This window comes from Arachis duranensis, chromosome 5 (genome assembly GCF_000817695.3).
Source record: "Arachis duranensis cultivar V14167 chromosome 5, aradu.V14167.gnm2.J7QH, whole genome shotgun sequence".
Lineage (NCBI taxonomy): Eukaryota > Viridiplantae > Streptophyta > Magnoliopsida > Fabales > Fabaceae > Arachis > Arachis duranensis.
The window spans coordinates 82,974,974-82,988,508 of record NC_029776.3 but is presented as its reverse complement, the minus strand read 5'-3'; the positions used below and the strand labels follow the sequence as shown (position 1 = coordinate 82,988,508).

At 35.0% G+C, this 13,535-nt stretch overlaps 2 protein-coding genes across 2 annotated transcripts; both read right to left on the bottom strand.

The window, feature by feature from the left end:
- Window positions 1–2,931: 2,931 nt before the first annotated feature.
- Window positions 2,932–4,481, bottom strand: LOC107489833 (disease resistance protein RPV1; the record flags this gene model as incomplete). The annotated part of the gene is given in 3 exon segments (XM_016110599.3): window positions 2,932–3,542; window positions 3,622–4,215; window positions 4,417–4,481. Coding segments are annotated over 3 exon segments (1,270 nt in total), but the record flags the coding sequence as incomplete, so codon positions are not given.
- LOC127747509 (TMV resistance protein N) lies at window positions 4,456–4,939 on the bottom strand. The gene has a single exon (XM_052261488.1). It carries the CDS (start codon window positions 4,867–4,869, stop codon window positions 4,555–4,557), a length of 315 nt encoding a protein of 104 aa, XP_052117448.1. The 5' UTR covers window positions 4,870–4,939; the 3' UTR covers window positions 4,456–4,554.
- Window positions 4,940–13,535: the final 8,596 nt, after the last annotated feature.

Here is a 13,535-nt window from a genome sequence, read left to right as displayed (position 1 = left end):
ATTTTCTTACTTGTAGTTGCTGATTGATAGAATTTGTTAACGTCAGTGTGATGTACTTTGAATGGGAATTTAGTTAATGAATATGTTCTTTCTCCGCAGTTTTAAACGAAATGTATGTCTAATGCACACCGGAATAAATAACTCTGCGAGTTTTATTAAACCATGATGTATAAACTATGTTCGTAACTTAAATTGCTGTGCGGAACGAATTCTTAGTAATTCGAACCATCTTAGTTCGAATTACTTGCTGGCTAATTCTTCACACTAATTCGAACCTAATTGGTTCGAATTATATGTAGAAGTTCGAACCTAATTGGTTCGAATTATTTGGCAAACCTTTACAAGGTGTAATTCGAACCTAATTGGTTCGAATTACATGGAGATTGAGTTCGAACCAAATTGGTTCGAATTATATAAAAATCTCCTTTGGTTGATTGATGAACCAATTTTTGATTTGGAGGATTCATGTAATATTGACCTAGCTATGGTTTACTTATGTGTTTTGCCCTAAAATATAGTTTAGAATTGCATAATATTAATTGTAAAAATGTATTAATTATAAAAATTATGTGTATAAATATATAAATGTTACATAATAAATAAAAAATGTACTTTTGTTATTATAATATAAATTAAAAACCATAAATATAAATTATGTATATTCATTTAATAAGAATGTAAATTGATAAGATATGTATTTATAATATACTATTTAATATATACAATTAATGTTTTTATATACAATAAATATTGCAATAATTAAAAGCAGTAGGCGCGTGAAAGCATAATAATTAAAATTTGTTCATCTAACTAAATAAAGTTAAAATAAAAAATTTTGGCAGATTTTGGTTTTGGTTACCAAACTTTTCCCAATTACATAGTGTTGGAAAACATTTTGGCTTGTTTCATCATAAATTTCCAAATTTAAGAAAGTGTACGTTTTGCTCCTTTTGTATCCATGTCTCTGAGAACAAACAGTTCATTGTCCAATGAAAATAGAATAGAAAAATAATCATTTGTACTCGTGAATTTTATAAATACTGACTAAAATATCCATTAAAAAAGGAAATTAACATTGTATTCGTACGACAAAAGTATCTAATCGTAAATTTATGTTGATTTTTTATTAATAAAATTTTATAATTATCCCATCCTTATCTTCCACTCCTCTTTCTTCTTTTCCAAATCTCAAATAACTCTATTGCCACTATCTTAACCACCCTCTATTTTCTACAACTCCACTAACCACCACTGTTGCCGATGACAAAGACGACAACAAGGTAACCAGGCAATCCATCTGTTCCCACGCAACGGTACCACCTTCAACTGCAGCCACCCAAATTCTGCGGCGGCCCTAGCGCTGCCTCAAGCCCATGCATAGATCACCTATACCTTAGCACAGTGGCAAGTTTAGAGTTTAGAGCCACCGGATTCAAGCTCCGGCGGCACCGTTGCATAGAGATGCTGCAATGCCTCTCCGACAAAGATCCTGTCTAATGCCGCCACAAGATGGAGAAGCTCCGGAAGCGAGACTGAACCGAGATCTAACGCACAAGGTCCCTTCCTGTAGTGCGATTCAACTCCTCCTAGGTCCACTTCAAGTTCATGAACTCCATGGAGAAAGGTCCTATATTTACAATAGTACAAATTACAAATTTATTATATACTTAATGAAGTTGAACAAATTTCCTGTAACTAATAATTTATTTGTTTTTATCTATACCCAAATTGAACTAATTGAGTGTATTCATTGTTCAAATTCTCTCAGAATGACGCAGGATTTGGGAAAGAGGGGGAGAGAAAGGGGGAGAGGTTGTATCAGTGATAAAGTTTCTTGGAGATGGTTCATGAAGATGGAAATGCCGTCATGGTATTGGTGGTGGAGTAGCAGAGAAAAAAGAAGGTGGTTAAAGTTGTGGTAATGGAGGGATGTAAAAGTTTGAGTGGGAAAGAAGAAATGGTTGGGAGTTGATGTTGAAGATAATAGTGGGGTAATTCTAAAATTTTATTAAAAAGTCAATATAAATTTAGGATTTTGATACTTTTGTCATACGGAATCCATCTTTAATGGATACAACGTTAGTTTCCTTCTTTAATGGGTATTTTTGTCAGTATTCGTAAAGTTCATAGGTATAAATGGTTATTTTTACAAAAAAAAATGAAAAATACACCAGTGTCACTAAAAAACTTGTATAGTACATGATATGCTTCTATAAATAGTTAAATACACTACAGTATAATTACATTACAGTACTGGTAAAACTCTTTGGTAACCACTCTATTTTGGTGAAAATGAACCTGAAAATTGCTAAGACTCTCCAAAGAATTGTTCTCCAAGTCATTACCACTATGCTTCAATATTACCTTAGCATTCGGTTCCTCAAATCATCCCTGTCAACAGTCAAACACTTCTTTTTATCTATTAGGCTCTTGGCACTTCTTGTTTACCACTATCTATTCTTTCTGGAAAACTAGTATGACAAAGGCTGGATTTTCATTGAAACCTATGATTTCTGTATTTGATTCAGCTTGAATAACAGAAGCTTGTTTGCTCCTTCAAAGACTAATATCTTCAGAACCTAGAGGCTTTAAGGGATCATTGACTTGATCTTGGAAAATGATTTTTTTCACCCAGTTGATCTCCGTTGTCTTTTCCATCTGATGCAGAGATATTTGATTCCTGAGAAGAGAAGAGAAAATGGGATGATAAGATAAAAGATTAACAATTTCAAATGTCTTGTTTGCTAAAAAGTTCAAATTCTAAGTATCTTTTAAATTTCTATATTGTGGATCCTTTATAATGATCCAATGAAAATTTCCACTCTTATATACTTCAACCAAAACAACACAATTCCAAAATCAATGGAAGTCCCACAAGCACAAGTTACTTTACAATTTAACATAATCAAGTTACTTTGATTAACATGGTCAGTTTAAACATCATACTGAGCAATTCAAGGGTATTTACCGAATTTGAGTTCTCCATCTCATAGATTCTTTCAATCCCATGGCTCTCTAGTATATATTTGTCCCTTGTCGTAACGATGACCCTTGTTCCAAGGCCAAACCAATCAGGTTTTCCAGCAAGAGCTTGTAATTGCTCTGGTTTGTCAACATCATCTAGAATCAAAAGGATCTTCTTTTGTTGGAGCCAGTGCTTTATTGTTGAAATTCCTTGTAAAAAACTTGTTGCTTTGAGATTCTTCCTTTCGAATACATTAGAAAGAAGCATATCTTGAAGATACACTAAACCATGCTTATATGAATTTTCTCTCACATTTTCAAGAAAACATATACTTTCAAAACCGTTAGCAATCAAATTATAAATTGCATGAGCTATTGTTGTTTTGCCTGATCCACCATTTCCATGAATCCCTACCATGTGGACTCCATCATAGCCATCAGAGAATATAAGCGATTTTACTTCTGAAACTTGAGACTCTAGTCCAATTGGATAGTCAGCAACGTGTAAAGCAACTCGTTTAATCTCCCTTGACACCACTTCAACAATCTTCCCAATTAACTCGTGTTCATATTTTTTCCTGCTCAATATACAAGACAACAGTGAAATTTTATTCTTGGACTGATAAAATAAAAGTGAAACAAGACATGGAAAGGTACCCATCGAAAACAAAGCCAGTAAAATTAGCTGCTCGATGCAAAGCCCGCTTCCATTTTTCGACTTTCGACAGGTCATCCTTGAACTTTTCCTCATGTTTAGCCATTGCTGCCCCAAAACTACCCGTCTGTCGTCGCACGTCGCTATGATATACATCATAGAAAACGGGCAAAACGAACTGGCCATCAGACTCTTGGCACTCTAAGATCTTGACAAGTTCATCTAAGCAGTAAGTAGAATCAGCATAGTTCTGAGAGAACACAATGATGGCAATCCTGGAGCCTTTAATTGCCTCAATTAGTGTTCTTGATATATCATTCCCTCTGTGAAGGCCTACATCATCCATGAAGGTGTGGATTTTGTTGTCGCGGAGAGCTTTGAAGAGACTTCCAGTGAAACAATAGCGAGTATCACAGCCTCTGAAGCTGAGAAACACATGGTATTGGTATTGCCTTGGGAAAGAAAACGATGACAACGCTTTCACATGAGACTCTGCTCTGACTGGATAATCAGCAACAACAGGTACGCTGTCCTCTTTAATGATCGCCAACACCTGTTTAGCGATCCTCTCAATAAATTCGTATTCAAATTCATCCCTGCACAATATAAGAGCGCCTCGTCTTCAATCATGCCAATGCGCAAAAGGCCTGTTAGATAATTGAAACTTCACGTAAAGTTGATAATTGAAAGCCGTGTGATAAAAATTTAGTCAAATCATTCAAATCATTTAACAGCTCTCAGCTATCACCTTCGCGTGAAGTTGACTGCCCTGAGTTTTCACCTAAATCGACTCATACCCTTTGTAATGCAAGCCGGATAAGTTGGCTGCGTCACTCCTCGTGCACCGCCATTGCTTTCTCATAACTGCCTCTCTGATGCCGCACGTCGCCGGGATCCACCAAATAGAAAATCGGCAAAATAAATTGGCCACAGCGTTAAGAGCACTCCAAGAGCTTGACAAGTTCCCTCAACAAGAAATCGGTGTCAGCATAATGCTCCGAGAACACAATAATGGCAATCCTGGAGCTTTCAATTGCTCTAGCAAATGTTTGTTGGATTTTATTGCCACTGATAAGATCCTCAAGATCCATGAAGGTACGGATTCCCTTCTCACAAAATGCTTTGTGGAGATAACCAGTGAAACCGTAGCGAGTTTCAGGGCCTCTGAAGCTGAGGAACACATCGAATTCCCACTCCCTGTCCCTGAAGGAAGGAAAAGAAGAAGAGGGGAAAGCTTGCGGAGTAGCCATGGAAGCTAGCTAGCTGTTAGTGTGAGGACCATGGTCGATCATACAAGTATTTAAAAAAGAAGACCATGGTCGATCATTACAAGAGAAATGATTTAATAACAGAGTTAAACAAGTATTTATGGAAACTACTTTCACATTTCCGATTAACCATGGGGTCAATCCCTCACCTCGTCCGTCAAAATTTGGAAATGCTTGGTAATAAAAAAATATTAGCCAAAAACTGTCGAAACTTGTTTAATGCTAAATAAGATAAGTTTTAATTGTTTTTTTTTTATTTCTCTAGCATGACGGTCAAATTTAATCATGATGCCGCAATAAAAAAAACTTTACAAATCATTAATTAATGATAATGCTGCTTCTTGGAATTTCTTGGTCGGATGACAGCTTACCGTAGAAAGAATGAGTCAATGAGATGGTTTTACAGTTTCTCAGCTACTTCACGCTCATCATCAGTCCTCAGTCTCAACTTCGTGGTGTTTTCCAAGTCTCCATGCTGTATTTTTATATTCAAAAGATCAGCAGGAGTTTTGTTAAAAGTACCAAGCACAACATGGTGATTTTATACGTTCTGCTCCATGATTCGCTTATTACCTCCAACTATCTGCATGGAGTTATGTTTTTTCAGGTCATTTTGTTTTCTTAAACAATTAGCTACTATTTTTGGTAGGTAATACATACAAGTTTTTTTATCAATCAAGTCCAATTAAATTGTTCTAATTTCAACAAAAATTATTTTTATCACTTTCACTTGCTCAATCACCCAAACCTTATTGTTTAACTTAGTTAAATTTGATTCATAAAGATATTTCTCTTAAAATAATAATAAAAAATTTAAATTGCTAACAAAAATAATCAGATATTTTATATATATTTAAAAAATATTTTAAAAATTAAATTTTGATATAATTTTTTATAAATATTATTTAAAAAAATAAAAAGTCTAGAAATTATTTTTTTTATTATTTTGATATACCTTTCAAATAGTTATCTGAACACTTTTACAAAAATTCGAATCAAATATACCAAACATTTGTTAAATGCAAATGTGATTTGACTCTTATGAAAACAATTTTTTATCATTTTTATCACATATTTAAATTATTTGAAATTTATTTATTGTTCTTATCTTTAGATATTATTTTGTCTAACAATATAAACTTTTGAATACCATAATTTCCCATAATTGTTACTATTTTGTTGTAAAATTTCATACATATATATTACTTAAATTTTTAATCTTTAAATTTCAACCCTAAAGCTTAGTAAGAGAAGTAAAGCTAAATTATACTACCAAATATAGTTAGTATAAAATAATCAACACAGTATTTAGTATCGATGAGTTTGGAAAACTCAAATTTATTTTGATGATGAACAAATATTATTAAAATAATTAATTATAAAATTATTAAATTAATTTTTATTTAACATATGTTAATTAATAATTTTGTGATGCAGGTTTTCTTATTGGGCCGAACAAAAAAGCAGAATTATTACAAGTCCAATATGCTTAAAACCATTCAGCCTTGTTTAATGTTTCCTATATTATGTGGCTGAAGCAATTTGTGATTATTTGAGTCAGAATCCAAACATTATCATAGGCCCAAATTAAATTTAACATTCAGCATTGATACAAAAATCCTTTGATCCATATGGCTGAATTAATGGTTACATTACTTGGGCCAAAATTGAACTATTATTGCTACAAGCCCAAGTTAATAATTTTTGTTATACAACCAATGCATGATCCGAAAACAATTAACCAGGAAAGCAAACGTTGTTATTGCTTTATGCCTTCAACGGATCTCACACTTCACCATGTGATGGAATTCAAATTTCATTAAAGTGAAGTTAATAAATGCATGAGAACTATGAGAGAGAAAGTGTCATTGATTTGATTGAGGACATCAATGTTGCACGCTAAACTGCAAGGGAAGTAAAAGCAATCTCATTTCAATTAATTTGATTCATTTAATTGCTTTTCTTCTAGCTCTATCTTCTCTCTCATCTCTTTCTTCTCTTCGGTCATATCACAGAAGAAATTATGGAAGCTAAGTTGAGCTACCAAAAGAAAGAAGGAGCTATATGCATCGAGACCATCAAACTGATGGCAAGAAAACATAAAAAATATAGTGGCTGAGATTCTTATCACTTATGATAAGATATGGTGATGAAATCTTGGCTTCTCCATACCAAAAATAGTTGAAGAAAATTCAGCCAGCAAGGAGAAGATCCTTGGAGGGATGGCTTATCTCTGCTTTTGTGTTCACTCATCACAGAAGGTAGCTAGGGTGGCTACGTGAGGGAGGAAGCAAAAGTGGAGCAGATGAAGCTATCATCATCATGAAGCATTAATGGCCAGAAATTCATCTTGGAGAGTAAGCCAAGGATGAAGCGCTCGGATTGATGAAGAGTGATGACCAAGGAAGGACTAGAGGTAATTGCATGTTGGGTTTTGCATGGGTTATCTCTTCTCTCTCTCTCTCTCTGGTCGAACCGGTTTTGTTCTTGGAGAAGAAGAAGTTGGCTTGGTTTTTAGCTTCAAATGTGGAGGATTTCCTCTTCTATAAAAAGAGAGAACAGCCACAGTTTGGAGCAAGGAGTAAGTAGTGAGAGTGCAAGGTACAAAAGTCTCAGAGCTACCTAAGCTAACAGATTTTTCTTCTCCTTTAATGTATTCTGTTTTGTATTTTTCTGTTTAATTTGTCATGTCTTGAGTCTCATAGAAAAAGGCAAACAGTGAGGTTTATATGAAAAAGCCATAGAGCGAAAAAAGGCAGAAAGTGCAAAATTAAAAGAAAAAGCCATAGATGTCCTTAGAGTTCCTTTGTACATCTGTGTTGTGTATCATGATTTTGTGGGAATCTCCTTGTAAGTTGGGTTAGCCCTTTACAGTCTGTAATCAAGAACATTATAGTAAAATTCCATCACAGTTGTAATGGAGACTGGATGTAGGCTGCACTGCACTTAGCAGCTGAACTAGGAAATATCTGGGTGTAATTTTCTATCTTTTCTACTCCATTTTTGTTCTACTGCACAGGAGCTTAAACTGAAAAATATCTCGTGCCAAGTGACGAGACAAAAATAAAAGTCTCGTGGCTAGGGACGAGACAAAAATCAAAAGTCTCCTGAAGTCATTTCAAAGACCAGAAAGCATTACTGAGTAAAAAGGGGGCTAAGATTCAACCCCCCTTCTCTTAGCCACTAAAACCATCAATTGGTATCAGAGCTTGGTCTCAAAGAGATCAAGCTTTGCAACTTGGAGAAAAGATCCATATGGCAGAAAGCAGTGGCTCAAATCTTGTGTCTTACAACCTTACAGAAGGATAGTCAAGCAACAAACCGCCTCTTTTCAATGGGAAAAACTACACCTATTGGAAGGAGAGAATGAAGATATTTGTGCAAGCAGTAGACTACAGACTATGGAAGATTATCATGGAGGGTCCTCAATTCCCAACTAACACAAGTGCTGAAGGAGTAGTCACTCTTAAACCAGAAGCAAGCTGGACCGAGGAAGATAGAAAGAAGGTGGAGCTAAATGCCAAGGCTGTAAATCTGCTCAATTGTGCTATCAGCTTTGAGGAATACCGACGGGTATCATGATGCACAACGGCAAAGGAAATCTGGGATAAACTGTAAATCACTCATGAAGGAACCACCATTGTGAAGAAGACTCAGATAGACATGTTAAATAGAGAGTATGAAATGTTTGCAATGAAGAAAGGAGAATCCATTGATGAACTGTTCGAACGGTTCAACACCATCATTGTTGGCTTAGATGCTATGGGAATAACACATTCTGATTCTGTGCTTATGAGAAGAGTGTTGAGATGTCTCACTAAAGAGTGGGAAACAAAAGCTTTAATTATTTCCGAGAGTAGTAACCTAGATTCCATGACATGTGATGATTTGAGAGGAAACTTACTTGCTTTTGAAAACACTTATTTGAAAAAAGATTCAAAAAAGAAATGAATTGCTTTTTCTTCTGTAACTAACCCCCTGGATGATGAATCCAGTGATAATTCCTCTGAAAATGAGTTTGTGTTATTTACCAAAAAATTCAGAAAAATGGTGAAGTTCAAAGGGAAAGGCAAAGGTAGTAGCTCAAGAAAAATGAAGAAAGACCTAAGCAATGTAACTTGTTACAACTACAAGGAAATAGGGCATTTCAAATCTGATTGTCCCAAGCTGAAGAAGAAGGAGAAGCCAAAAAGAGGAAAGAAGAAGGGACTGATGGCTTCATGGGAAGACTTGAAAAATGACTCAGACGATGATGAAGAATCAGAAACCAAGTCACAACCTTGTCTCATGGCAGATCACATAGATCAGGTAGTCTTTCACAACCCTAACACTGAAGATTTTCATCTTATGATAGACCACCTTTCTGGAAAAATAAGATGTTTTCTCCTTGATAACCAAGATCTTGAACAACAAATTATCATTCTTAAAACTGAAAATAATTTTCTCAAGGAAAAGCTAAGGGAGGCCGAAACTGCTTGTGATCTTGTTGAAGAAAATAAGCAGTTAAAATCCCAACTTAGAAGTTGTGAAAGTAACCATTCTGTTGTTGCATATGTAAATTGTTTTAAGGAGAATGAAGAGTTGCTGAAAAAGATTAAAAATCTTGAAAATGACTTAGCCAAGTTTACTCAAAGTTCTGAAAATTTAAATCAAATATTGGCTAGTCAAAAATCACTCTTTGATAAAGCTGGTTTGGGATTTTACAAATCTGCTGAGAAACCTTCTTTTGAAAATAAAGCTTCATCTTCTAATGACACAAGGTTCCAAGATCCCACCTATTTTAACAAATCAACAACTCCAAGGTTTTGTAGACTATGCAACCGAAATGGACATTTTCCCATTCAATGTTTTTTGGTGAAAGAATGATTGGTGACAAATTTTACAAAATTGTTTTTTATTACAATGGTTTGGGTCATAGGAGATGGTTTAATGTGAAAAGATCCAAGAAAATTTGGATACCTAAGGTCACTTGAGCTTGTTTTGTAGGTATGCCTAGCATCCAAACGAAAGGAAAATATGTGGTACATGGACAGCGGATGTTCTAGGCACATGACCGGAAAGACAACCTTCTTCATAAAGCTTGATGAGTATGATAGAGGACTTGTCACTTTCGGTGATGATGGTAAAGAAAAAATAGTAGCCGTTGATAAAGTTGGTAAAAGCTTCTCATCTTGTATAAATGATATTCTTCTTGTAAATGGTTTGAAACATAACTTACTTAGTGTAATCCAATTGTGTGATTTAGGTTTTGAAGTTGTTTTTAGAAAATTTGTTTGTTTGGTTGTTTGTGAAAAAACTGGGGATATTCTTTTTGAAGCTAAAAGATGCAACAATGTGTATGGATTAACTCTTAAGGACTTGAAAGAACAAAATGTAACATGTTTTATTTCTCTTGAATCTGAAAAATGACTATGGCATAGAAAGTTGGGTCATGCTAGCATGTCCCAAATTTCTAAGCTAGTAAAGAAAAATTTGGTTAGAGGAATTCCTAAAATCAAATTTGATAAGGATCTTACTTGTGATGCTTGTCAATTAGGCAAACAAGTTAAATCCTCTTTTAAACCAAAAGATGGAATTTCAACCAAAAGGCCATTAAAGATGTTACACATTGATCTTTTTGGTCCAACAAGAACTCAAAGTCTAGGAGGTAAACATTATGGTTTGGTAGTGGTAGATGATTACTCTAGATTTGGTTGGGTACTTTTTCTTGCTCATAAAAATGATGCTTTTCATGTTTTCTCAACTCTTTGCAAGAAAATTCAAAATGAAAAAGATTTAAAAGTGGCTCATTTAAGAAGTGATCAAGGAAAGGAATTTGAAAACTAAGACTTTGAAAAATTCTGTGATGACTTTGGAATTACTTATAATTTTTTATGCCCTAGAACACCCCAACAAAATGGGGTTGTTGAAAGAAGGAATAGAAGCCTTCAAGAGATGACTAGGGCTATGTTATATGAGAATGAGGTTCCAAAGTTTCTATAGGCTGAAGCTGTAAATACAGCATGTTATATTTTGAATAGGACCTTAAAGGTTAAAGAAAACTCCTTATGAGCTATAGAAATGAATCCCTCCAAATCTTAAGTATTTCCATGTTTTTGGATGCAAGTGTTTTGTGCTTAATAACAAAGAAAATCTTGGCAAATTTGATCCAAAATTATATGAAGGCATGTTTGTTGGATATTCCACTACTAGCAAAGCCTATAGAATTTATCTCAAAGATCATAGAACCATAGAGGAATCTATACATGTTACTTTTTGTGATTCTAATTTAATTCCCAGTGCTGTGATAGATAATGATTCAGATTGTGAAGAAGTTGGAACAAGCAAAGAAAATTCTAAGTCTGCCCAAAATGAAGAATCTGCCAGTCCAGTTTTGTCTTGTCAGATTGGAGGAGATATTTTCATTTTATCTCCTGAGCCAGCACGAGAAACTGAAATAGTGAGACCCATAGAAGCTCATCAAAGTTCAACACCACTTCGGAAGCCTAGAGAATGGAAGTCCCTGAGGGGTTATCCTCACAATTTTATTATTGGTGATCCCTCTCAAGGTGTAACAACAAGATCCTCAACCAAAAGGCAGTCCGAACCAAGCAATCTTGCCTTCTTGTCACAAATGGAGCCCAACAATGTGAGACAAGCTCTTGAAGATCTATCATGGGTCAAAGCCATGCAAGAAGAGCTTGCTCAATTCGACAAGAATGAGGTTTGGACATTAGTACCTTATCCGGATGGTAAGAAGGTAACGGGTACTAAGTGGGTTTTTAAAATAAACTTGGTGATGATAGACAAGTTGTTCATAACAAAGCTAGATTAGTGGCCCAATCTTTTGCTCCGGTAGCTAGAATGGAAGCAATTAGGTTGCTTCTTGCCTATGCTGCCCATAAGGGTTTTAAAATGATTCAAATGGATGTAAAATGTGCTTACCTTAATTGCTTTATTGATAGAGAAGTGTTTGTGGCACAACCCCTCGATTTTGAACATAAGGACTTTCCAAATCATGTTTTGAAACTCTCTAAGGCTTTTTATGGTCTTAGACATGCTCCAAGAGCTTGGTATGAAAGGTTTAGTGCCTTCTTGTTGGAAAATCAATTTCAAAGGGCACCACGGATACTACTTTATTTATTAAAGCATCTAATGATGATATTCTCCTAGTTCAAGTTTATGTGGATGACATAGTGTTTGGATCGGTCAATGAGACCTTGTGTGAAGAGTTTGGAAAACTCATGACTAGTGAGTTTGAGATGAGTTTAATGGGAGAGCTTACTTTCTTTCTTGGCCTCCAAATTAAACAAACTCCTAGTGGTACTTTTATTCATCAAGGAAAGTATGTAAAAGAACTTATCAAAAAATTTGGCCTAGAAAGTTCCAAATCAATGGGAACACCAATGCATCCTAACACAAAATTTGAAAAGGATGATAATGGGAAAGATGTGGATGAAACAAGGTATAGAGGAATGATTGGTTCACTCATGTATCTAACCTCCTCTAGACCGGATATTGTTCAAAGTTTGGGTGTATGTTCAAGATTTCAATCTCACCCGAAAGAATCTCATCTTTCAGCCGTTAAACGCATCATTAGATACATTAAGGAAACTAGTGATTATGGCTTGTGGTATCCAAAATCTGATGATTTTTGTGCAGTAGGGTTTTGTGATACAGATTATGCGAGAGATAGAGTGGATAGACGAAGTACATCCGGCATGTGTTGCTTCCTTGGAAGCTCACTCAACATGTGGTCAAGCAAAAAATAAGCCACAGTGGCTCTATCCACAGCTGAAGCTGAATATATATTCACATCTGCATGTTGTTCACAATTAATTTCGTTAAAAACACAGTTGGAAGATTACAAATTAAAGATCAATAGTATACCCTTATTTTGTGATAATATGAGTGCTATTAATATCTCAAAAAATCCTATTTTGCACTCAAAAACCAAGCACATTGAAATTAAGTATCATTTCATTAGAGAACATGTGCAAAAGGGTACTATTGATATTCAATTTGTAAAATCTGAAGACCAACTTGCTGATATTTTTACAAAACCCCTCTGTGAAGACAGATTCTGCACATTGAGAAAAAGTTTGGGAATGATTGATTTAAGTTATATTGATAACTTTTGAAATTCTGATTCTGCTAAGTTTTGTCTCGTAGGAATGGACGAGATAAAAATAAGAGTGTTGGAAGGGTTGTGATCAAGGTGAGGTTGCGCAGAATTTAATTTTTTGTCGGCCCTACCAAATCTCTTTGACCCCACCATGACAGTTTTGTTAGTTCCTCATTTTTTGAAAGTCACAATCTCTTTGTTGTCTCATCAAATCTTATTGGAAGAGGATGGTGTCAAATCAAATCTTTCCCTCCATCTAATCCATTGATTCTAGGAAACCACCTTTGTCAGTTTATTTCAAATAAAAGAGAAACTCCTTGGGTATTAACCGCCTCTTAATGGACATTTAATTCCCTTAATTCTCTCTCCACTCCACATTTATTGCCTCTCTAACCTCCTTCCACTCACCTCACCCTTCGGCCTTCTCTTCAACTTCAATCTCCATTCATTTTCTTCATACCATGAAAAAGAAAATGGCTCTAAGAAGAAGTAGTCGAACCACTCTGCCAAAAAGTCCACCATTCTCATCACCCCAAACTCACAC